This window comes from Prionailurus bengalensis, chromosome A3 (assembly GCF_016509475.1).
Source record: "Prionailurus bengalensis isolate Pbe53 chromosome A3, Fcat_Pben_1.1_paternal_pri, whole genome shotgun sequence".
NCBI lineage: Eukaryota > Metazoa > Chordata > Mammalia > Carnivora > Felidae > Prionailurus > Prionailurus bengalensis.
In genome coordinates, this window is record NC_057354.1 from 127,239,274 (window position 1) to 127,259,140 (window position 19,867).

Consider the following 19,867-nt stretch of genomic DNA (forward strand, 5'->3'; position numbering starts at 1 on the left):
GTTATGTTTTTGTTTCAGCCTAATATACTCAGTCTGTGGGCCTCCTGCCAACACCATAGGAAGGGGCTCTCAAACACAATAATCATTTTTTATTCCAGCTTTTTGAATTCTGGTCAGTGGGATTCTTGAGTTTCCAGACAGACCTACAGATTCTTATGTCCAAACCACCTTTCCTTTGAGGATTAGCCTCAATATCACCTCCCCTGCCAGCCCTCCCTTGGCCCAGAGACCCTTCCTTGTCTTTCATGGACCTCCTCACAATCATAGACATATTTATATATGAAGCCTACACCCACCTATCAGGTCCTTGAGGGCAGACCAGACCACAGAGGCCCAAGGGAAGGAACCCTGACATTCCCGGTGGATTCACTCCTACACGGTATCCGGCACGTAGGTGTGCTTAGGAGAGAATGACAGGGAGGGATCACATTTTATCTTATTGGGGCCTTCCCATTTTCATTTCCATGGGGCTCTGAATAAAACACAAATTAATTAAGGTCCCCAAATCAGGAAAACATCGCCTGCAAACAGGAAACCAATTTAACGAGGTGCAGATAAGAAACTTGCATTCTTATTTTCTGCCAGGTAAGTTCATTTGAAAGTATAGTTCAAAAGGAGATGTTTCTCCCTTTGTATTAGTGTAAGACACACTAACTCTGCTGTTGTGGGAATTAGAATGTCAGCCTGACAGTGGTTAGAAGCATCTTTGGTGATTCTTAACCTTTCTTCAGACTACCGAACACTTTATAAATCTGATGAAAGCTATCCCAAAAGAGTATACAGACTTTTACATACCATCTCAGCATGTACAGAATTCCAGAAGCTAACCCAGGGATACTCCCAGGTTAAACTCTAGGCCAGCACTTCTCAGCAAGCCCATCATGGATTTTCTCCATTAGAACTGTCTGTGAGGTCTTACTAGAAATCCATTTATTGGGGCTCTGTCCTAGGCCCAGTAAAACAGTAACACTGAGGAAGGTGTTCATCAATCTGCTGATTAAATAGCCCAAGTGATTTTGATACACATTCAAGTTTTTTGGTAATTTTTTAAATGTTTATTTATTTTTGGGGGGGGAGGGGCAGAGAGGGAGGGAGACACAGAGTCTGAAGCAGGCCCCAGGCTCTGAGCTGTCAGCACAGAGCCCAATGTGGGGTTCGAACTCACAAACTGTGAGATTATGACCTGAGCCAAAGTCGGATGCTTAATCGACTGAGCCACCCAGGTGCCCCAATACACATTCAAGTTTGAATTGGTCATGGATGTAGATCAATTTTTTCATTTGCCAAGTCACTTGTCCAAAGTCGCACAGTAAACAGGGCAGAATGAAACGCAAATGTTTTATTCCATATTCTATAAAACAAAGATTTTATACGTAAAATCTTACATTTATATGTTTGCATATAACTTCCCGGAAGCATGCTTTTTTCTTCTGATACTGGTTTTTAGGCATAAGAACACAATTTGCGAGTTAAGTTCTAAAACTCTATAAAGAATTATAGAATATGGTTTTGATACATCATTAACTAGAAAAATCTCCCTTGGTCTATCAAAAGATCTTTATCATAAAACATTTAGGTGCTCCAGAGTCTGTGACATCATTTCTTTTTATTTGTTTTAATACATGTCTCTGAGTAGTTGTGTCAATAGAGTTTTGGTGAGTAGACTTACATTTCCAAAGCTTCAGGCCCAGAAAATTTCTTATTGAATGGGATTCCATCAATATATTTTTTTTTAAGTTTTTTTAAACGTTTATTTTTGAGACAATGCAAGAGACAGAGTGCAAGCAGCAGAGAGGCAGACAGAGGGGAGACACAGAATCCGAAGCAGGCTCCAGGCTCCGAGCTGTCAGCCCAGAGGCCGACGCGGGGCTCAAACCCACGAACCGCAAGATCATGACCCGAGCTGAAGCCAGACGCTCAACCGACTGAGCCACCCAGGCACCCCCCATCAATATATTTTTGTAAAATAAACATGGTACCAAGGTTGAAAAAGGTAAAAAAAAAAAACAAAAAAACTATCTACTCAGACATTTTATCTTCCAAAAGGCTAAGAGAAAAGTTTGCTTTTAATCATTGCATAAATTAGCTTCTTATTTTAGTATCTCATTTTGAAATTAACCTCTCCTTTTGCCCCACCAACAAGCATTTATGTCATTCTGCCTTGTATTGGGCTTAACTGTGTCTTCTCAATTAACCTGTGAGATCCTGGAGGACAGGCAGGACCATCCATTAGTCATTTCTCTATGTCTTCACTACAAAGCTCCCTGAGAAGGAGATACACAGTCAGCATTTAATATAATTCACTCAGACAAACGCTTACTGATGTTTGCTCTGTGGCAGGCTCTATCCTAACCACTGGGTCTCATGTTGATTGAAATGAGGTGACTATGGTCTACAGGACTAAAGAATGAGCCTAACAAGGAAGACCCGTGCCCAGACCTGTGTTTTGCGAAGCTCACTCCTGCAGCTGTATGTTGGAGGGGCTGGAGTGGGCTGATGGGGGCTGCCATGGAATCCAGTCATGAGGCAGGGCTGTGGGCTGCGGGGACGGTTGGCAAGCCCATCTTTAATACGCGTCCTACCTTCCCTCTTTCTATGACACCAGGCCTCATTTTTCTGAACCTCAGTTTTAAACATTTTTAAACATGGACTTAAGGAAGGGGTTCCTTTACATTTTGGATGCAAAGGCTTCTGAAGTTGAGAGTTTGTGGCTCTGGGCCTTGCAGAGGGGCCTTTCCCATTATTTTGCTCTTCCCCACACCCTGAAAAGAGTGGTTCTACAGCAGCCAGGTGTCCCTCCTAGAGCCTGAAATGGGTCATACCGGTGACTGTACCCGCCCCAGGCTGACTACCCAGACAGGAGGGCAGCGGCCACGGGCAGAGTTGCTCACTCAGCCGGATTCTAGGATGTCTCAGTGTCCACACTGAGACAGCAGGAACTACAGAAACGTGCCTATTCACCAGGGTAAGGACCGTGCCTTGCCAAATATTTGCACTTTTCAGCAGCATTAAAGGAAGTTTTTTCTGTTAGCCCCTCTCTTGAGCCTCATTACACAATCCACATCTTTCTCTGGGCTTCTTCCTTCTAGCATATCGGAGCTGTCTTTTTTTTTTTTTTTTTTTTTTTCTTCTCCTCTCCCTGTGTACACAGCATATTTCCTCTGTGGTTCTGCTTTGTATGATGTCCTTGGACAACTCTGGAAGGACAAGAAGACTTTGCTTGCTTTCTGACTATTTGACGGAAGAGCATAGGCTGAGTTTGAATATGGTTGTGAAGAGGCTGCCAGGAATCTAAACTCCACTCAGAAAGTCATATATTCTCTTCTTGGAATAAAAAAGTCCATTCTGGGGTGAAGTGAGAGAGGTGGAGGAGGTGGATGATGTTGGTAGATGTACATCAGTTGTACCACAGCTGAGCCGCGTTTAATGTTTATATGCCCCCCACCCCCCATCTTGAGGCTGGTGCTCTTCTAGTGCTGAGTACTTTCAGTGTGTAAATGAAATACCTCATTTCCTGCATTTCAACTCCTTCTTCAAAGGCAAACTGCTCTCATTTGAAACAAATAGTGAGGAATGTGGCACACAGAGCTTTCTTAAACACAGAGTGACAGCTTGCATGACCTCCAGTGATATGAAAGTAGCTTTGACAAATCTCATTTGTCTGTACTTCCCTTGGGGCTGAGAGTGAAGACAGTTGTGAGGCTCAGGCTAACTCCTGGGTGATAAAATGTTAGAAGATGTGACTTTCAAAACTATGGAGAGTGGTTTAATCACTTAAGAAAACGCAAATGATCCCACTTCTCTGCAAAAACAATTTATATCAATTGAACAATAAATGCACTTCTCAGCACTTCTACCTGAAAGAGCTCTACACGATAAAAACTAATTTCTTCGATCTTAGAAATGGCACAGTGATCTTATGATATACACACAGGCCACCCTAAGGGTACCTTTCGACACACATTTAAGGAGATAGTTTTGTATTTACCTGCGGCCCCCAGCTGCTCAGCTTTGTATTAATGAGAATTCTGTGTCCCTGACACTCATCAGTGGTCCTTACAGGGTTATTGAGCTTTTAATCATGCAATAAGCGCCCATCTGCAAACTCACCACCTGAAACCGCAGCTACAACGTAGATACAATCTATATCTAACCCTGTGGCCCTACTCCTATCCCGTCCCTTGCCTCTTCCCCATTGGATGTGGCCACCAGTCTGGATCCTGTATTCATCAATCTTGCTTTCCTTTTTATATGACTTTATTGCATTTATTGGTAGTCTTGTAAAATATTTTTGTAACCTTCTTTGTGTTTAATTTAGAATATTTTAAGACTCACTTTTTGCACTTAACGTTTTAGTGTCACTACAGATCAACTGTTTTGACTGCTATGTGAATACATCACAGTTTATTTTCCACTCTCCTTCTGATGGGCATTTGGGTTGTTTCCCAGTTTTGCTATTGTGAACAGTGCAGCTATGAGCATTCTTATACGTGTCCCTGCTTGTGCAAGGATGGAGTTGCCAGACCACAAGCTATGTGAAACATTCAACTTCAGGAGGTAAAAACAATGCCTATACAATCATCCTCCACACATATATTCATGCGGATGGTTCAACTGCTCAAACTGATTGCTACACTTAAAGGATAAAAGCAACGTTTTCTATTTGGTATTTTAGTCAGAAAAAGTTAAAAGAAAAACAATGCATTTTTCCACAAGCCTAACGTTAGATAAGTGTACACAAAATAGAATGTCTTAGATCTTGCCAAATCTAGAAACAATACAACTGATAAACTCAGACAAACCAAAATAATACCACTGCAGTAGAAATTATACCTGCCATGGAACAGTTTTATCTAATGTCCAGGGTAAGATTCACTTGTAAACAGTACAAAATGCTGAGTTAAGAGTTCATTTTGTAGACCTTGATGCCCAAATGTATACCGGACCTCCCTACCCCTTTCCAAATGTGCTGATGTGGGAATCCAGGTTTTTTTCTTATCTGCATATAGGAAGACACCTTGTAGTGAAAAAGGGCCCAGGTACTTTCTCTTTAATGGAGAGAGGTGCAGATACCTTTAACAAGCCAAACAATAGTATAATTAACAGCTTGCCAATAATCATCAGCAAACACTGTATTATCTGAGATTTCTACTGTTCTTTCACCCAACACTGTCATCTTCTGAACTCTAGTCAGTGTTTTGGCTGAACAATTACTCTTCTTATTCAGAAACTGCTTGACTTACGTCTGGAAAAAACACACCCCTTTGCATTTTTAAAAATGCCCATTTTTTCCTTTTGGTTGGAAAACCACCAGTGTTGAAACAGATAGGCTACTTGGAGTTGTAATTCCATAAGAAGCTACATTTCATGAAGACTGGATTTCGTGGCCTTAAGAAAACAAGAGGTGGAAACCATTTACCTTCACATAGAGTTGCTGAAATTCCTCGAGGTTCAGCCTCCCACTTGGACAGTCCTTGAGGAATCCTTTGTACCACTGCTTGAGCTCATGCTCGTTAAACTCTGTGCTCTTCACCAGGTCCTCCATCACTTCAGGGGCCAGTTTGCTATTCTGTTTCCCCATTCTGCCTGAAGGAAAGCAAATTAATGCAATTAGCTGTGGTCATTTCAAGCTTGATTAGGAGCCACGTCAGAGTCCTGAGCAGCCCTTGGTGGGAACTCCCTCCCGTGTGTCAGGTCAAAGTCCCCCCAAGTCTGCCTCCTTCTATTTGGCATTCCAGTAGGGAGAGGATGGAACAAGACTCTTCTCACAGCTCAAGGGGCGGCAGAGCTCAGCCTTCCCCGTCACGTGTCCCCTTTCACATGGCATAGATCCTACATGGAGAAACAGCCATCCTTGTTTTTGCTATTCATGTAAAGTACATGGGAACTGTTTATGTCCTCTTTTTCTGAATTAAAATCCATTAGCACTTGCCGCCTAGGTGCCTAATGCTACATGTTAGTTTGTAAGGATATTGAGTGGGATTGTTGGCACACACAATGAGAAGGCTTTATAGCCAAGTGATCACAAACAGACTTGGGAAATCTGATCAGCAAATAACAGTGCATAAAATACATAAAATAATGTTACCTATATCAGTTATGTGCCAGGTTATTGACCGTTTGCCATGTATGTTACTTAGGGCAATATTAATGAACTGTTTTATCTTAAATTTCTTCCTTAATAAAATTATGTATATAATATATATGTTACACATATATAATACAACTAAAGTATATATTATATATTATATAATAACCAAATATATATTATATAATAACTAAATATATATTATATTATATTGTATTTTATTATATTATATATATTATATAATAACTAAACTCTTTCAGATTTACTGTGATGGCTGATTAAGAAATAAGTAGGTAAACAAAGATAAACAATACTCCAAAATTAAACTATTTATTGTATTAGTGCCGGAAAATTGAAGGTAACTTTTAAAAATTTCCCTTGAATGTTGTTGTTTTATAACAAAAAAAGAATGAAAACCAAGCTTAACCACAGATTGATTTAAAAAGTAAAATTAAACTGAAAATCTGAAGGACCACCAGAATAAGGAAAGTACCACAAGATCTTCAAAACCCTGATACGGGAACTGAATTAGGCTTTGAAAATTTTACCCCAGTGGATCTAGGCCTTCAATGTTCTTGAGACAAATTCTCTCTCAGGCTCCAGGCAGGTCTATCCTTGCAATCACCCAGAAAGGGTAATCTCAACACATGCTTTGTTGGGGCTTTTTTTGCCTCCTTCTACAACAGATTCCATACCCATTGTCAGTGACCTGCCCTAACATTGAAAATCCTTTCACTGTAGTGAAACCAAACCACTCTTGCTACTTCCAGGGAAAGCTTCCTCCTCAGCATCATCCCAGCTGGACACAGTGAGAAGATATGAAAATGGCCATTTTTCTTCCCAATTCTTCTGTTTGAGCAAAGGACCGAGGAGCAGCCACTTTGCTCTTTTATCGTGGAGCGTCTCGACTGATTTTTGCTCTTAATTTCAAGCTCCATGTCTCTTATTAGCAACTGTCTCTTAATAATAGGTTACTGTGGGATTCCACAGCTGGATGTGGAAATCAAGTTGGGTACTCAGGTGTCAAGTGTAATTAAGCTGGGTAAGAACACTCTAATCCATGGTTACCCTGCTAATCGAAAGATGTATTACCAAACTTTCAGGACTTCACTTTGTTGTTTGCAGTAGAGAATTACAAATTTTCATTTCTGCACTAGAATCTCACCTAACAATAACAGCTGCTGAATACTGAGGGTTGGCTGTGGGATAGGCACTGTGTTGAGCATTTTACCCCCGATCTTTGGCCCTATGACAGCTCTGCAATAAGGATTAGGGCAGCTCTCTTGTACAAGATCATACAAGTAATGCGTAGCAGAGCCAGAATTTGAACATGGATTAGCAAGACTCGAATGCACAATCACAGACAGACAGGTGGATGGAAGGCATTTCAGAAGGAACAGGAGGGGCAAAAGCAGGAAAGCTCGCAAGGATGAATCAGTGCTTCTTGGCGCTGAAAGAAGGGATGAGAGAGGGATCAGTCACTTTGCCAAGCCCTAGTTGGGAAAAGACTGTCAGAGTTTACCAAAACCACAAGCCAGAGTGGGTTTTGTATTAATGATGGGAAAATGGATTAAGGGTTATTAAAAACTGCCTTCAAAAATGCCTTTAGAAGGTCAACAGCGTGTCAGCTTCTCTCTTCAGCAAGGAAGCGTGGATTCTCCATGGATCATTTATGTTCCTGTTGACTGACTGGGGAGAGGGTGGTCTCACACAGGGAACACTGTCAGGACCATGAATCACCATTTTGGAGACTCAAATGCATCACTTCATGCTTCTTGGTTATGGGTCATGCTCAGCACTATCACTTAGGTGTGCCTGGCAGTAGATGGGTTACAGAGAAAATCAAATTCTGGCCTGGCTCAAAGCAGCATTGCCACTGCCTTCATCACGCCTTGTTTGGGTTCATGATCCTCACTGGGATCTCTGACCCCAGCCCACCTTCTGTATGGCTGCTTGAATGAATTTCTAAAATACAAACCTTGCTCTCTGAACCTCTCCCTAAAACTGTCAATACTTCCCATTGTCTACAGGATGCAGCCCTATCTCCCTCACCTGGCACCTGTCCTGCCTACTCACATCCTCATTTTCTGCCCATCTGTCTTTTCACTTGCTCAGCAGACTTCTTCTCTTTCTTTAAGTAGCCTCCGCTCACATGCTACCTCTTCTGTGAAACCTTTGCTGACTTTCCAAGGCTCTCTTAGGCATCCTTTCTCAAAGGCATCTCCACTCTCTTGTAAAAGCTTTCATGGTCATTATTCATTACTCATTATCCAATCTACTGGATTGTTAGTTTCTTGGGAAAGAGGACTGTCTTTTATTTATCTTTTCATCCCTGCTACTTCGTACTAGGTGCTCAACAAATGATTTTTGAGGGGATGAATGAATGAGGGGCACTGAGCCACTGTGGAGTCCACAGTCAAGGACCTTGGCACTGGCCTTCATCAAGTTGTGGTATTTGGTATGTTTCTTTCTGGGAAAGTCAGTCTCCTAGTAATGTATATATGAAAAGAGTCAATGCAATCATAAGTATAAATATAACATGCAGGCAACAGATGGGAAGAATGTTTCTTTTAACTGTTTGGAAAATGGCCTGCCCCCCACCCCCGTCAGAGACCATTTTTTTGTTGTCTTCGTCACTAAATTTTGAACATCTTCAAGCCAGAGCTCGTGTCTTTTGTCTCAATATTCTCAGTATTTGGCATAAATGTGGTGCTTAGTAATATCTAATATGTGAAGGAAAGCATTGGGTTAACACTCCCCACCTATACTCCCCTTGTCCTGGGGCTGCAGTGATATGGGCCAGTAGTGTCTTTCATTATGGCAGCAGGACAACAGAAAGGGTAAAAATGACAGTAAAGCTTATCATATTCCCAATAAAAAGATTTCATGAAATCAATAAAATAAAATAAAATAAAATATTCCATGTGTGGGGAGGTGGCAGGTTATCCCAGCTCTGTTTCTAGTTCATTCTGTGATCTTGAGCCAAATCTTTTCTTCCTCTGTTGCTCAGTTTCCCCATTTGAAAAACAAATGAGTTGGAACACATGACCTTTAAGGCCCTTCCAACCCCATCATTCACGGATCTGTAGCATAAGTTCTGTAAATATGAAAATATGAGTCACAGATTTGAAGTTGGCTTGTCTTGAAAGAGTCCACACATGTTGGTTTTGTGGATTCTTTACCTGGGCACCTGTTGGTACTTGAACATTTGTTGCCTAAGAAGGGAGGGCACAGGCATTGGAGTGCATTATTTTAAAGTTGGCATTCCAGGCTATTAAGACAGGCATAGAACAGGACCAGTGATGGGCACCAGGAATGGGCCTGTGGGTGATGAAAGCCCAGCACCAAATTGCAAATGATACCCGGAAAAGACCATGTTTTCATACTCTACAGTTTACAAAAGTCTTCATGCAGCAACATTTACCCATGCAACAACCCAGTAAGAAAGAGATTATTATCATCTGCCTTTTACTGATGAGGACTTTGAAGCTCAGGGAGAATGAGTACTTCGCCTTAGCTCAACCAGCTAATAAAGCTTTGCTCAGAATACATGTCGTTCTCCAGAACCCCACTGGTTTCCTGATACAGGCTGTCATATTCTCTTGCCTGGATTCTGCAGCCACCTTATAACTGGTTTTCCTGCCTTGAGTTCTGCCCACCTCTCTTCCACTTCCAGCCATGTCTCCAGAGCAGAAGAGGCAGAACATGAACGAGTGCCCTTAGAACAGATCTGAGAGACTTCCTAAAGGAGGAAAAGACCACCAGGGGAGGTAAGGAGCACCCATGGGCATTTTTCCTCCACAAACCCTTTGGGTCCTAGAGAAGATTCAAGTACTGTGTGTGTGTGTGTGTGTGTGTGTGTGTGTGTGTTGCCCTGAGCTGGTCCTTTACCCACTCTGATATCTAAGTCCAACCTCCTAGAACACAGCAGGGTCATCTGTGTGCGATGAGGCACACAGAACAGCAGGCCTGGCTTTTCACAGGTAATCTGGCCATCAGCCTGGCTGAATCCTGGCAAGATTCATGCAAAGACTGGGGGCTGAGAGAGAGAGGCCCAGCCACATGTGCAGATAGACACAGGGTAAGCATACCAGTGGGGAACGAGGCCTGGAAGCAGGGCTCAGAGCAGAGAAAGAGCTTTAGAGGCTCAGTTGGAGGCCGATGGAATATAGCCATGTGTGGAAAGAGTCTTAAGTGGGAGCAGAGCTCGTTGTAGTGTAAGATTACCTGGGCAAACTTTGAATACATCAGGTGCTTTCTCTAAGCCCTGGGCTCCTCACTTGTACACTGGAATAACTAGAAGAGACGGGCCTTTTCATGCTTAGATTCCTGCCCGGATGGCTCTTTGTTTCCCTTACCACCTGTCTAAACTTGACTCCTTCTGCAAGGCTCGGTTCCATTGCTGTCTTCTCTTTGACACTTCACAAGTTCCTACCACTCTCCCTTCTTCTTCTTGATAGCATAGTTTGCATCAACAATGACCCTGGCCTGGTTAGCTCTGGGCAGCTCAGCTCGGCAGACAGGTATAGGTGTTGTCTACGAGAAAGGTTCTGTGCTAGGCATGGTGGGATATACAGAGAAGATGTGGTTCCAATCTTGAAAAGCTCAGAACTGGATGCAGGAGACCCTCACGCCCCTGGGGATGTGGGATCTGATGACATGACTGCTCAGAGCAGAGACCTATGGAGCACTGGGGACAGAGAGACAAATGCCCACCAGATCAGGCAACTTCACCTGTGGGTGGTCTTCAGGTGACAGCTCTAAACTAGAGTCCCCCAAATGTGCCTGAGTAAAAGAATCATCCTTATTTAGTGAAAAATGCAGCTTCCTGGGGTGCCTGGGTGATTCAGTCAGTTAACCCTCCAACTTAGGTTCAGGTCATGATCTTGCAGATTGTGAGTTTGAGTCCCATTTTGGGCTCTGTGTTGCCAGTTCAGAGCCTGGAGCCTGCTTCAGATTCTGTGTCTCCCTCTCTCTCTGTCCCTCCTCTACTTATGCTCTCTCTCTCTCTCTCTCTCTCTCTCTTTCTCTCTCTCTCTCCCTCAAAAATAAATAAACATTAAAAAAAATTTTTTTAAATGCAGCTTCCTAAGACCCTCCTTTAGAAGGAAATCTGTACTTTTAACAAGCAACGCATGTCAACTGGGGGAGCAGTGATGAAAATCATGAACAAAAATCAAAGTAGATGGTCTGAGGAGAAGACACACAGAGCAGCACAGACATAACCTAAGTTCTCGCTAATGCCTCGCGCTCTCCTTCTGACACCCCTGATGTTGTTTCAAGATCCTGCGCTGGGATTAACATTAAGAATTTAAAAATCACACAACTAGGGAAGACCAAAGTTGAAAAGATTTGCCCCTGGGTTCTTCTGCTTTTAATCCCCTTGATTTTAGGTTAGAGAGCTTGAGAATCTCGAAGATCACACGGGCACCCAATGGCCGAGTGGGGATGAGAACCCTGGTCTCCTGACCCGGCTGGGGGATCCCACTCTCCAACCCCAGCAGCACGCCGTCCTCAGGCCAAACACCCAAAGCTTGCAAGCCAGGATGCATGTTTATCTCCCAGGTGGGTTGTTGAAACAATCTCCATCACCACCTCCCTGGGATGCTATAAACAAATGACAGGAGGTTGCTAGTTTCCAGAGATGGTTAAAGCAACCCTGAACACCATGCCTCAAAGTTGCCCAGCACATTGTGTGGGGTTTTCTTTTCTAATAAGGACAATTATCTGACACAGTGGCTCTTTCTGCCCCTCTCCTCTGTAGCCTCCTCAACAGAGTATTCTCAAGCCTCTAGCAGCATCTCCCCAAAGGCAGAGTGTGGATCCCAGGCTGGCCTTTCTTGCTGTCTCTGGGGACCCCCGCAGCTTCAGAAAAGGGGAAAAATGCTTTCTTTTGGCATTCCTTGATGACTTTACCTCAAGCCCTGAACCTCATAGGATTACAGCTCAGGTCTGGCCTGCAAGCATAAAACAGGTAAGGTTAGGAGGGACTGAATCCCTGGGGACTCAAGATAAGGCATGAGTACTTATTTGATCTGTAATAAATGAGGAAAAACATTTTGATGGCAGTGGCAATGGCACCATCAGGGCAAATGACAAGAGTTCCAACCCAGAAAGGATAATAAATACATGGAGGTGAAAGCAGAAGTGGGTCCCAGGGATCAATCATCTGATCTGACCCCTATGTTTTCTAGAAGAGTCCCAGGAAGGTTAGGGGAATACAGCAAGTCCGTGACAGTGCCTAGCAGCACCTTGGCTACTAAGCCTGGGCAAGAAGACTTGGAGGCTGCTATAATGCCCAGGCCTGTGACCCTTGGGTGCTGATTTGTGTTGAGGGTCCTAGGCCCTGCAGGACTAGGAAGAGCCAATCTATGTCCCTGTCACCAGGCTGTGAAAAGTGGCCTCCCTCTCTAGGCCTGTCCCAGTTGTTACCAGCCAAGTTGCCACCTGAGCAGCCTCTCTACCGCTCAGGGGTGGAGTCTGAAGTTTCCTAGGGCCTTAGCTGGGGACAGCCCTGACCAGGATGGGAGCCACTTGTGAACATTAGCCCTTGGATCTGACTAGGTGGTTCCAAACTAAAACCCACCTGGTAACAAGGTGGCCAGGTGCTCAGGGACTCTGATCTACAAGGCATCAAGTGGCCTAACTGGCTTTGGGGGTCCGACTCAATTACCTTCTTCCTCCTTGCCCAGGCACAAAGAGCATCTCTTAAACATCTGGGAAATGTGGCTAAACCCGAAGCCACACTTGGCGCCCAGGTGTTGGGCTATAACTTTGGAAAAATTTCTACTCAGACTCAGTTTCCCTTTCACCCTCTCTTACAAGTTCTTTTCCTTTTCTATTGGGACATAATGTCTCTTTTATTTTTCACTGGACATAGTTTGGCGGGACAAAAATAAGTATCCTGGGGGCAGACCTGGATCAAATGATGTTCCTGCTGCATAGAGAACATCTATGATGTCCTATGATAAGCTACTCAGCCCACTGGAGCCTCAGTTTACTCATTTGTCAAATGGAAATGATGAAATTTGCTCACAAGGTTGTTATGGGAATTAATGAGATAACACATTGAATTATTTCCCACAGTGCCTGCCACATAGCAGATGTTCAACAAACAGTAGCTATTATTATCTTTATCATGGGACCCAGCAAACTGGATGGCTCCGGAAGATGGGGAGGCAGACATTTCATGATTCAGGCCTCAATATCTAGGCGTCACCTTAACCCTGACATCTCGTACCAGACCTGGTATGTGTAAACAGAAGTATACATACTGTGGCACTTGGGAAATTTGACTGTGGTCCTGCTTCCTGCTTCTTCTCCTCCAAGTAAAAGTGCTTCATATCCAACCTGACAGAGGAAAGTCATCTGAGGACCCCACAGCCTTGACTAAGCATCAACTGTTGAGTGAAGTTTCCATCTAATTCCCCACTCACCCACTGAACAGAAGTGTAAGCTGATTAATAGCTGGTAACCTTTCATCTGGGAGTGTTTCAAGCAGCCACCCACTTTTCTGCATCTTATTTTTACTTCCTGGTACATCTTTCTCCAACCATTCTATGTGTTCTGAGCATTGATTTCTATGAAAGGAAACAGGCCGTCTCCGGCAGTGTCAGAACCTCACTTAGTTCTGTGAGGTAACAGAGGAAATGCTTTCATTAATAATCACAGCCTTCTGTCCAACAGATTGTGTGCTAGGTTGTGCTGCCAGGTCCCAGTGGGGAAGGACCGTGGCCCTTATCTCAGAGCAGCAGGGAGCTGCGGGAGAGAATCACAGAGCAGGGGCGCCTGCGTCACCTGCACATCACCAGTCCCCGGGCTGGGAGCAGCCTTGAGCATCAGCGGTCAGGATAGACATCCAAGTCCTTGCTCTCAGAAGTATCTGAGATATCTATCCTGATGGGAGAGTAACATGTCCAAGTGTCTATAGGTAGTGGCAAAGTCACTCAAGTCTTCCGATTCTCAGGCTGGTGGTCTTTCCTTTCTGAGAGCTGTTTGCACTTACCGTGTCCCTATATTGTGATTTCTACAGTAATTCTAAAAACATAGTTTAACTCATGCGGGTGGGTCTTAAATACAGAGAGTTTGAAAGTCTCAAATAAAGGTAGCTTTATAGAAGTAAATGTTCTATTTGAAGGGAGAATGACACTAAAAATTCATTCATTCATTCATTCATTCATTCAGTTATTCAAGAATCTTTTATTCAATATTATGCTATATTGCAAAGATAAAGATGATTTCCAAATCATCTCCAAGGTAAGCTTTTCCTGAATACTAGATAATATCTCCATCTGCCTGTTAGACATTTCCACCTTTGTATCCTACAACCATACCAAACTCAACATATCTTCCTGCACTCCTCTCTCAGTAAATGACCCTGCCATCTGCCCAGGGTCCCATTCGGAGCCTGGGGGTTATTCAGGATTCTGCCTCTCATCACATCCCTGTATCCGACCAATCATCAAGTGAAATAGTTTGTAGATCCTACCTCCTAACTTTCTTTCAAAATCCATCAGCTTCTTTCTTGCCACTGTCTTAGTTGAGACTGCCATCATCTCTCACTTTTATCATTATCCAAACTTCCAAACTTGCTTCCCATCGACAGTCTTGCCCTCCTGAAATCCATCTTCCACATAATAGCCAAAGGACCTTTCTAAAACACCAAATCCAATTATGCCACTGTCCTGCTTAACCCCTTTAGTGGACTCCCATTAGCCTCACCCTGCATCCAATCCGCAGCAGGCTTTCCAGACCACTCACCTGGGCCACTGCCGCCCCACACCCAGGAGCTCTTTGGTTTCACCCCTGCCCGTGATCCAACTTGCTGCATCAACTTGAACCTCTGGTTGTGTACTAGCTATTCTTTTGGCTTTGAGGGCAGTTCCTATTAGCTCCCCTTTAGCCTTCTAGCAAATTCCAAACCATGTTCTAGACATAGATGAGACACCTCATCTGGGGTGACTTCACTATCTGGCTTCCTCTTTTACACCCTGACTCTTGTATACACTGCTGTCACCACGCCACCTGCCAGGGCATGGTCGCTGTAAGGCACGTCTGCCCACCGTAAGGCATGTCTGCCACCTCCCTAGACCCGGGCTTCCCCAAGGGCAGAGTGATTGTCAGGTTAGCCTCAGATTACACTGAACAGGTGCCCAGGAAATGTTGTTGAATCAATTAATTACGATGTGATCTCTGTCAACAACTAGCTAGAGCTTATCAGCTGAGCGATAAGAGAGAACATATGAAACAGAGATCAAAGATGAATGTGCTAAGTGCCATTAGGGAGACACCAGCAACATGGAGAGAGACAGGGAGGGAGGAACAAAGAAAGAGGGAGGTGTGGGAGGGAACTCTAGGGAACCAGTAATAAAACTACTTTAGGAGCTGAAAAATTGTGTGAAGAATTATTTGCAAAGTAATCCTTCAAAATTATCTCAAGGAAACAATCACAAAAATCCAGAGATGTATATACTAGGATGTTTACTCCAGCATTGTTTAAAATAATTTTAAAAACCCTACCTTCTAAGAAACAACTTAAATGTCCATCATAGAAAACTAGTTAAATTGATTTGGTTATAACCGCACAATGGAAATTATGAAGCTATTAGAAGTAGTAATAGAGATCTACATCTAATGACATAAATTGGTATTGATTTGATGTCATTTATTTACATTAAAACATGTGAATATACAAAACAACTATGTGTTTTTAAGGATAAACACTTAACTGAGGACATGTATTAAACACAGTAGAATGGAAGAGGAAAGTGGGAGTACAGAAAATAAAAAATATATATAATAAAATCCAAAAGGGGCTTTATATATACAATGATGACAGTGTGCCATGAACACAGGAGTATGATTACCATAAATGTGCACTTGAGGTCCAAAAAAAGAAAGAAAAGAGGAGAGAAGACATTGCAATAGACTGTTAAGTTAGAAAAGCAAGTCACAAGACAGTATGTGTATCACCTTGCCTTTGCTTTATGCAAGCTTTGCTTTATGCAAGCTCAAGCTTGTGTGCACAGAAACTTTGGGCAGTACATAATTTACATCAAAATCTTAACAGTGGTTATGACTGCTGGTGGTATAATGGTAATATTTCATTTCTTAATATCTTTCTGAACTTTTTATAATGAGCACATGTAACGTTTATAATCATAAAAAATATATAAATAATCTCAACAAACTAAATGTCTTTTGTTCAGAAAATAGTCTCAGGCATCCTGGAAAGGGAACTTCCAAGATGCTTTGAATTAATGCCACTCCCTTTTCCAACAATTGATGCAGCAATATGTCAGGGTTCACTTCCAGACCAAAGACCACTCTGAGGACTATCTTGGGTAGCTCTGGGTGAAATGATGAACATGGAGGAGAGGCTCAGAAGAGCCCTGAATCTGCCACCTTCTCACCCATCTCAAAGCCCTAGAGAAGCATTGATGGGGAGACAAAGTGTGGCCAGGTCAGCGTTCCTGACCCTCAGGATCTGTCATGTCAGGAAACCTCTCTGAGGCTCAGCTCTACCATGCGAGACTGATGATGATAATATCAATCTTGATGTGTTATCACAAGGTTTAAATGAGATATAAGATAGAAAAGAGCTTTGTAAATGCTAAAGCACTCTCCAGTATTCATTATAATAACTGAAGTTCAAATTCAAAAGATAGATAAGATGATGATCCCAGAGATCATTACTTATGGCTGCCTAAGGCTGGATTAAGATTGTCTAATGAGATCCAGAGAGATCTACTTGAAGGTCAAAGGAAAGAGGTGAGAAGGTGGAAGGGAGCGGAATTGCTATCCCAATCTATGCCTGTTCGGTGTAGGATTATTTTAGGCTGAGTATTTTTAAGAAACAGAAGACATAGGGCAATCTCTAACATATGAGTAGAAGTTACCCTTCCGAAAGAGACATTTATATTCATAAGAGAAATCTCCATTTGTAAGGGTGTCTCACTATGGAACTTCAAGGGGGAGATGACTAAATCTCTAGAAACTCTGTCAATGGAGAAGGCAACTGAATTAAATGTGCATAACAACCATACCCTTGTTTACTGTTTTGCTTGACAGACCCCCCAAACTGCCTCCTGTCCCTCACATTCTATTTGTGTTTAGCTGGAGATGATATTTAAGGTGATGGTTTGGTCCATTTTGGTTTTCCTGGGTATCTCCTTTGTATGCAAGAGGTATACATGTTATCAGACTTGTTTGTTTTCCTCCTGTTGACTTGTCTTTTATTATGGGGGGCCAGGGGTGGGAATCTTAGCCAAGAACCTGGAAAGGTTAAGGGAAAATTATTTTTCCTCCCCTACAAAGGCTTTGGAAACAGTAGCATCACTGGATGTGTCTGTGGATCAACCTTCCTTACCTTCTTTCTGGGAAATGAGGAAATGGTGATTCACAGTCTTCAACTTGGAGCTGTTGACTATAAAGCCAACGGACATTCTCAGGAAACATTTTCCAGGGCCCTCCCAAATAGCCTGTGTGGACTGTCTGCTTTGACAGGTTGGTGGACCACGACTTTCCCTAAAGCACAGAGCTGGGTTCAAGTCCCAACTCCACCAGTGTTTTCCTGTGTGACCTTAGCCACAGTTGGCTTCCATTTTGAGCTTCGGTTTTCTCATCTCCAAAAATTCTATCAAAGTTTCCACCTCACCTAATTCACTAGGTCGTTGTAATGGACAAATCTTATAAATGGTAAAATTGTTTCTAGCTCTTAATCTAGGGCACTTTCTGGACATCTCAGGAAAGAAAACAAGATCCGGATATATGGAAAGAAGTGGGTTTATTAGGCAGGGGAAAAGAGAATGAGTAAATTGCAAATCCTAGCACAAAAGAGAAAAGACACCTGTTGACAGGCAGCCAACAGAAGGTTGACAAGCTGGAGGAAGAGGGAGGCAACCATGGGTCCTTTCTTGGAGCTTTGGGAGGTGGATGGAAAGGGCATATTTACCAAAGGTTGCTGGAGGAGTGCTGACCCTCTCCAGTGAGGTTCTTGTCTTTGATGTGTTTCCAGTTCTGAATTTTGCTCACCCTGTCCTTGCTGGGCCTTTGTGAAGTATCCAGCAAGGCTGGAACAAAGCACTTTATTGTGGTGCTTGAAAAATATCTTGGCTAAAAAGGACAATGCCAAGGCTGAGTGGGCTAAAATTAGACCTTCCGGTTCTGTTTGACTTGGCAGTTGTGTGCACAGGCTGCTAACGTGGCATCCTCCACCGGCCTCCCTCCCGGCCGGCCATGTGCCTTCTGAGAGCACAGGTAACATGTGCTGAGGGAGAGGAAGTGCTGCTTCCTCTGGCACCCTATGGGGATGACAAATGCTTCTGGGCTGTGTCACTGCCACTTGGAGCAGTATGTTGAGCAATAATTTGAAGGGATATGTTTCCCCATCAGCCAATTTGCATATTGAATATTAAATATGAATATTAAATAAATATTGCATATGAATATTCAATCATATCTCTACTTCCCATTAATCTAATGCCCTTGCACACTGAAACCAAAAGGAAATCTCAAGACATATATATCATATTATACATTTGAAACTTTTACTAACCTTTACCTAAGAACTTACAACTTCACCTATGTAACCAAGGCAGAACCCAAAGAATCAGTCACAAGTAGCTTCTTCCATCATGCTGTGCAGTGATGGCATCTACAAGGAAGAGCATAGGCCTAGGAGTTAGAGAGAGGGAGATCCCGAACCCTTGCATGTCCATTAACTTGTAACTTTGGGCAAGTTCCTGAACCTTTCCTATCCCGTTCTTTCAACTTTAAGTTGTGTATGTTAATAACTACCCCAAAATCTTAAATGAAACACACAAACAAGCAGACAAACACAAAACAGAAAGAGACTCATGAACACAGAGAATAAGCTGATGATTGCCACAGGGAAGGGGGTGGGAGGATGGGCCAAATAGGTGAAGGGGATTAAGCGGTACAAATTTCCAGTTATAAAATAAATAAGGCATCAGGATGAAAAGTACAGCATAGGAAATGTAGTCAATAATATTGTAGTAACTTTGTATGGTGACAGATGGTAACCACACTTACTGGGTAATGTATATCATTGTCAAATCACTATGTTGTACACCTGAAACTAACATAATATTGTATGTCAACTGTACTTCAATTAACAATTTTTTAAAGAGTTAAATAAAACAATAAATCTATATGACTAACAATTTAGCAGTAATAACCATAGCTTATATTATCACTTACTATTGTGTTCATGGATTATGCATTTCATCTTTATAGTAATTTAATGAAGTAGATATTACTATGCCTTCATTCTACACTCAAGGCAAATAAGACTTAGAGAATTTAGGAAACTTTCCAAAGGTCACAGAGCAAAAATTTGGTGGAGTTTGCACTTGAACCTTGCAAGGCTCCGATCCACCGTTCACTATTCTGCACTGTTAAAGGAGATGAGAAAGAAGAAAGTACTTTCCAGAACAGAAACTGTTATTTCAATATAAGGTTCACCATTCTCTTTTCTTGCCTGGGTGTTGCCCTGATCTATGCATTTCTTTACTCAAGTGTGGCAATTTCCAGTACCAAGAGGCTAGGTTGTTTCTTTTCCAGTTACCAGCTTCTGGTCCTTGGGGGCTGGGGAGGGGCTTGAATGCTTAATACAATTGCAGCAACTGAAGGAACGGAGGATGTTTAACCAGAAGAAGCAAAGACTCAGGAAAGGAAATTTGAGCTCTCCTTGAATAAGTGAAGGATTTACTGGCACAAAAATAGACCTATAGATCAGCATAACAGAATGGAGAGTCT

General features: G+C 42.7%; 1 protein-coding gene across 1 annotated transcript in view; it reads right to left on the bottom strand.

Annotated features, from left to right (window-relative positions):
• VSNL1 (visinin like 1) overlaps positions 1-19,867 on the bottom strand; it is a 98,030-nt gene that overhangs the window by 52,641 nt on the left and 25,522 nt on the right. The window contains exon 2 of the mRNA XM_043604490.1: positions 5,420-5,586. Within this exon, the coding sequence (XP_043460425.1) occupies positions 5,420-5,581 (162 nt within the window). The 5' untranslated portion in view covers positions 5,582-5,586. The remainder of the gene's footprint in view (positions 1-5,419; positions 5,587-19,867) is intronic.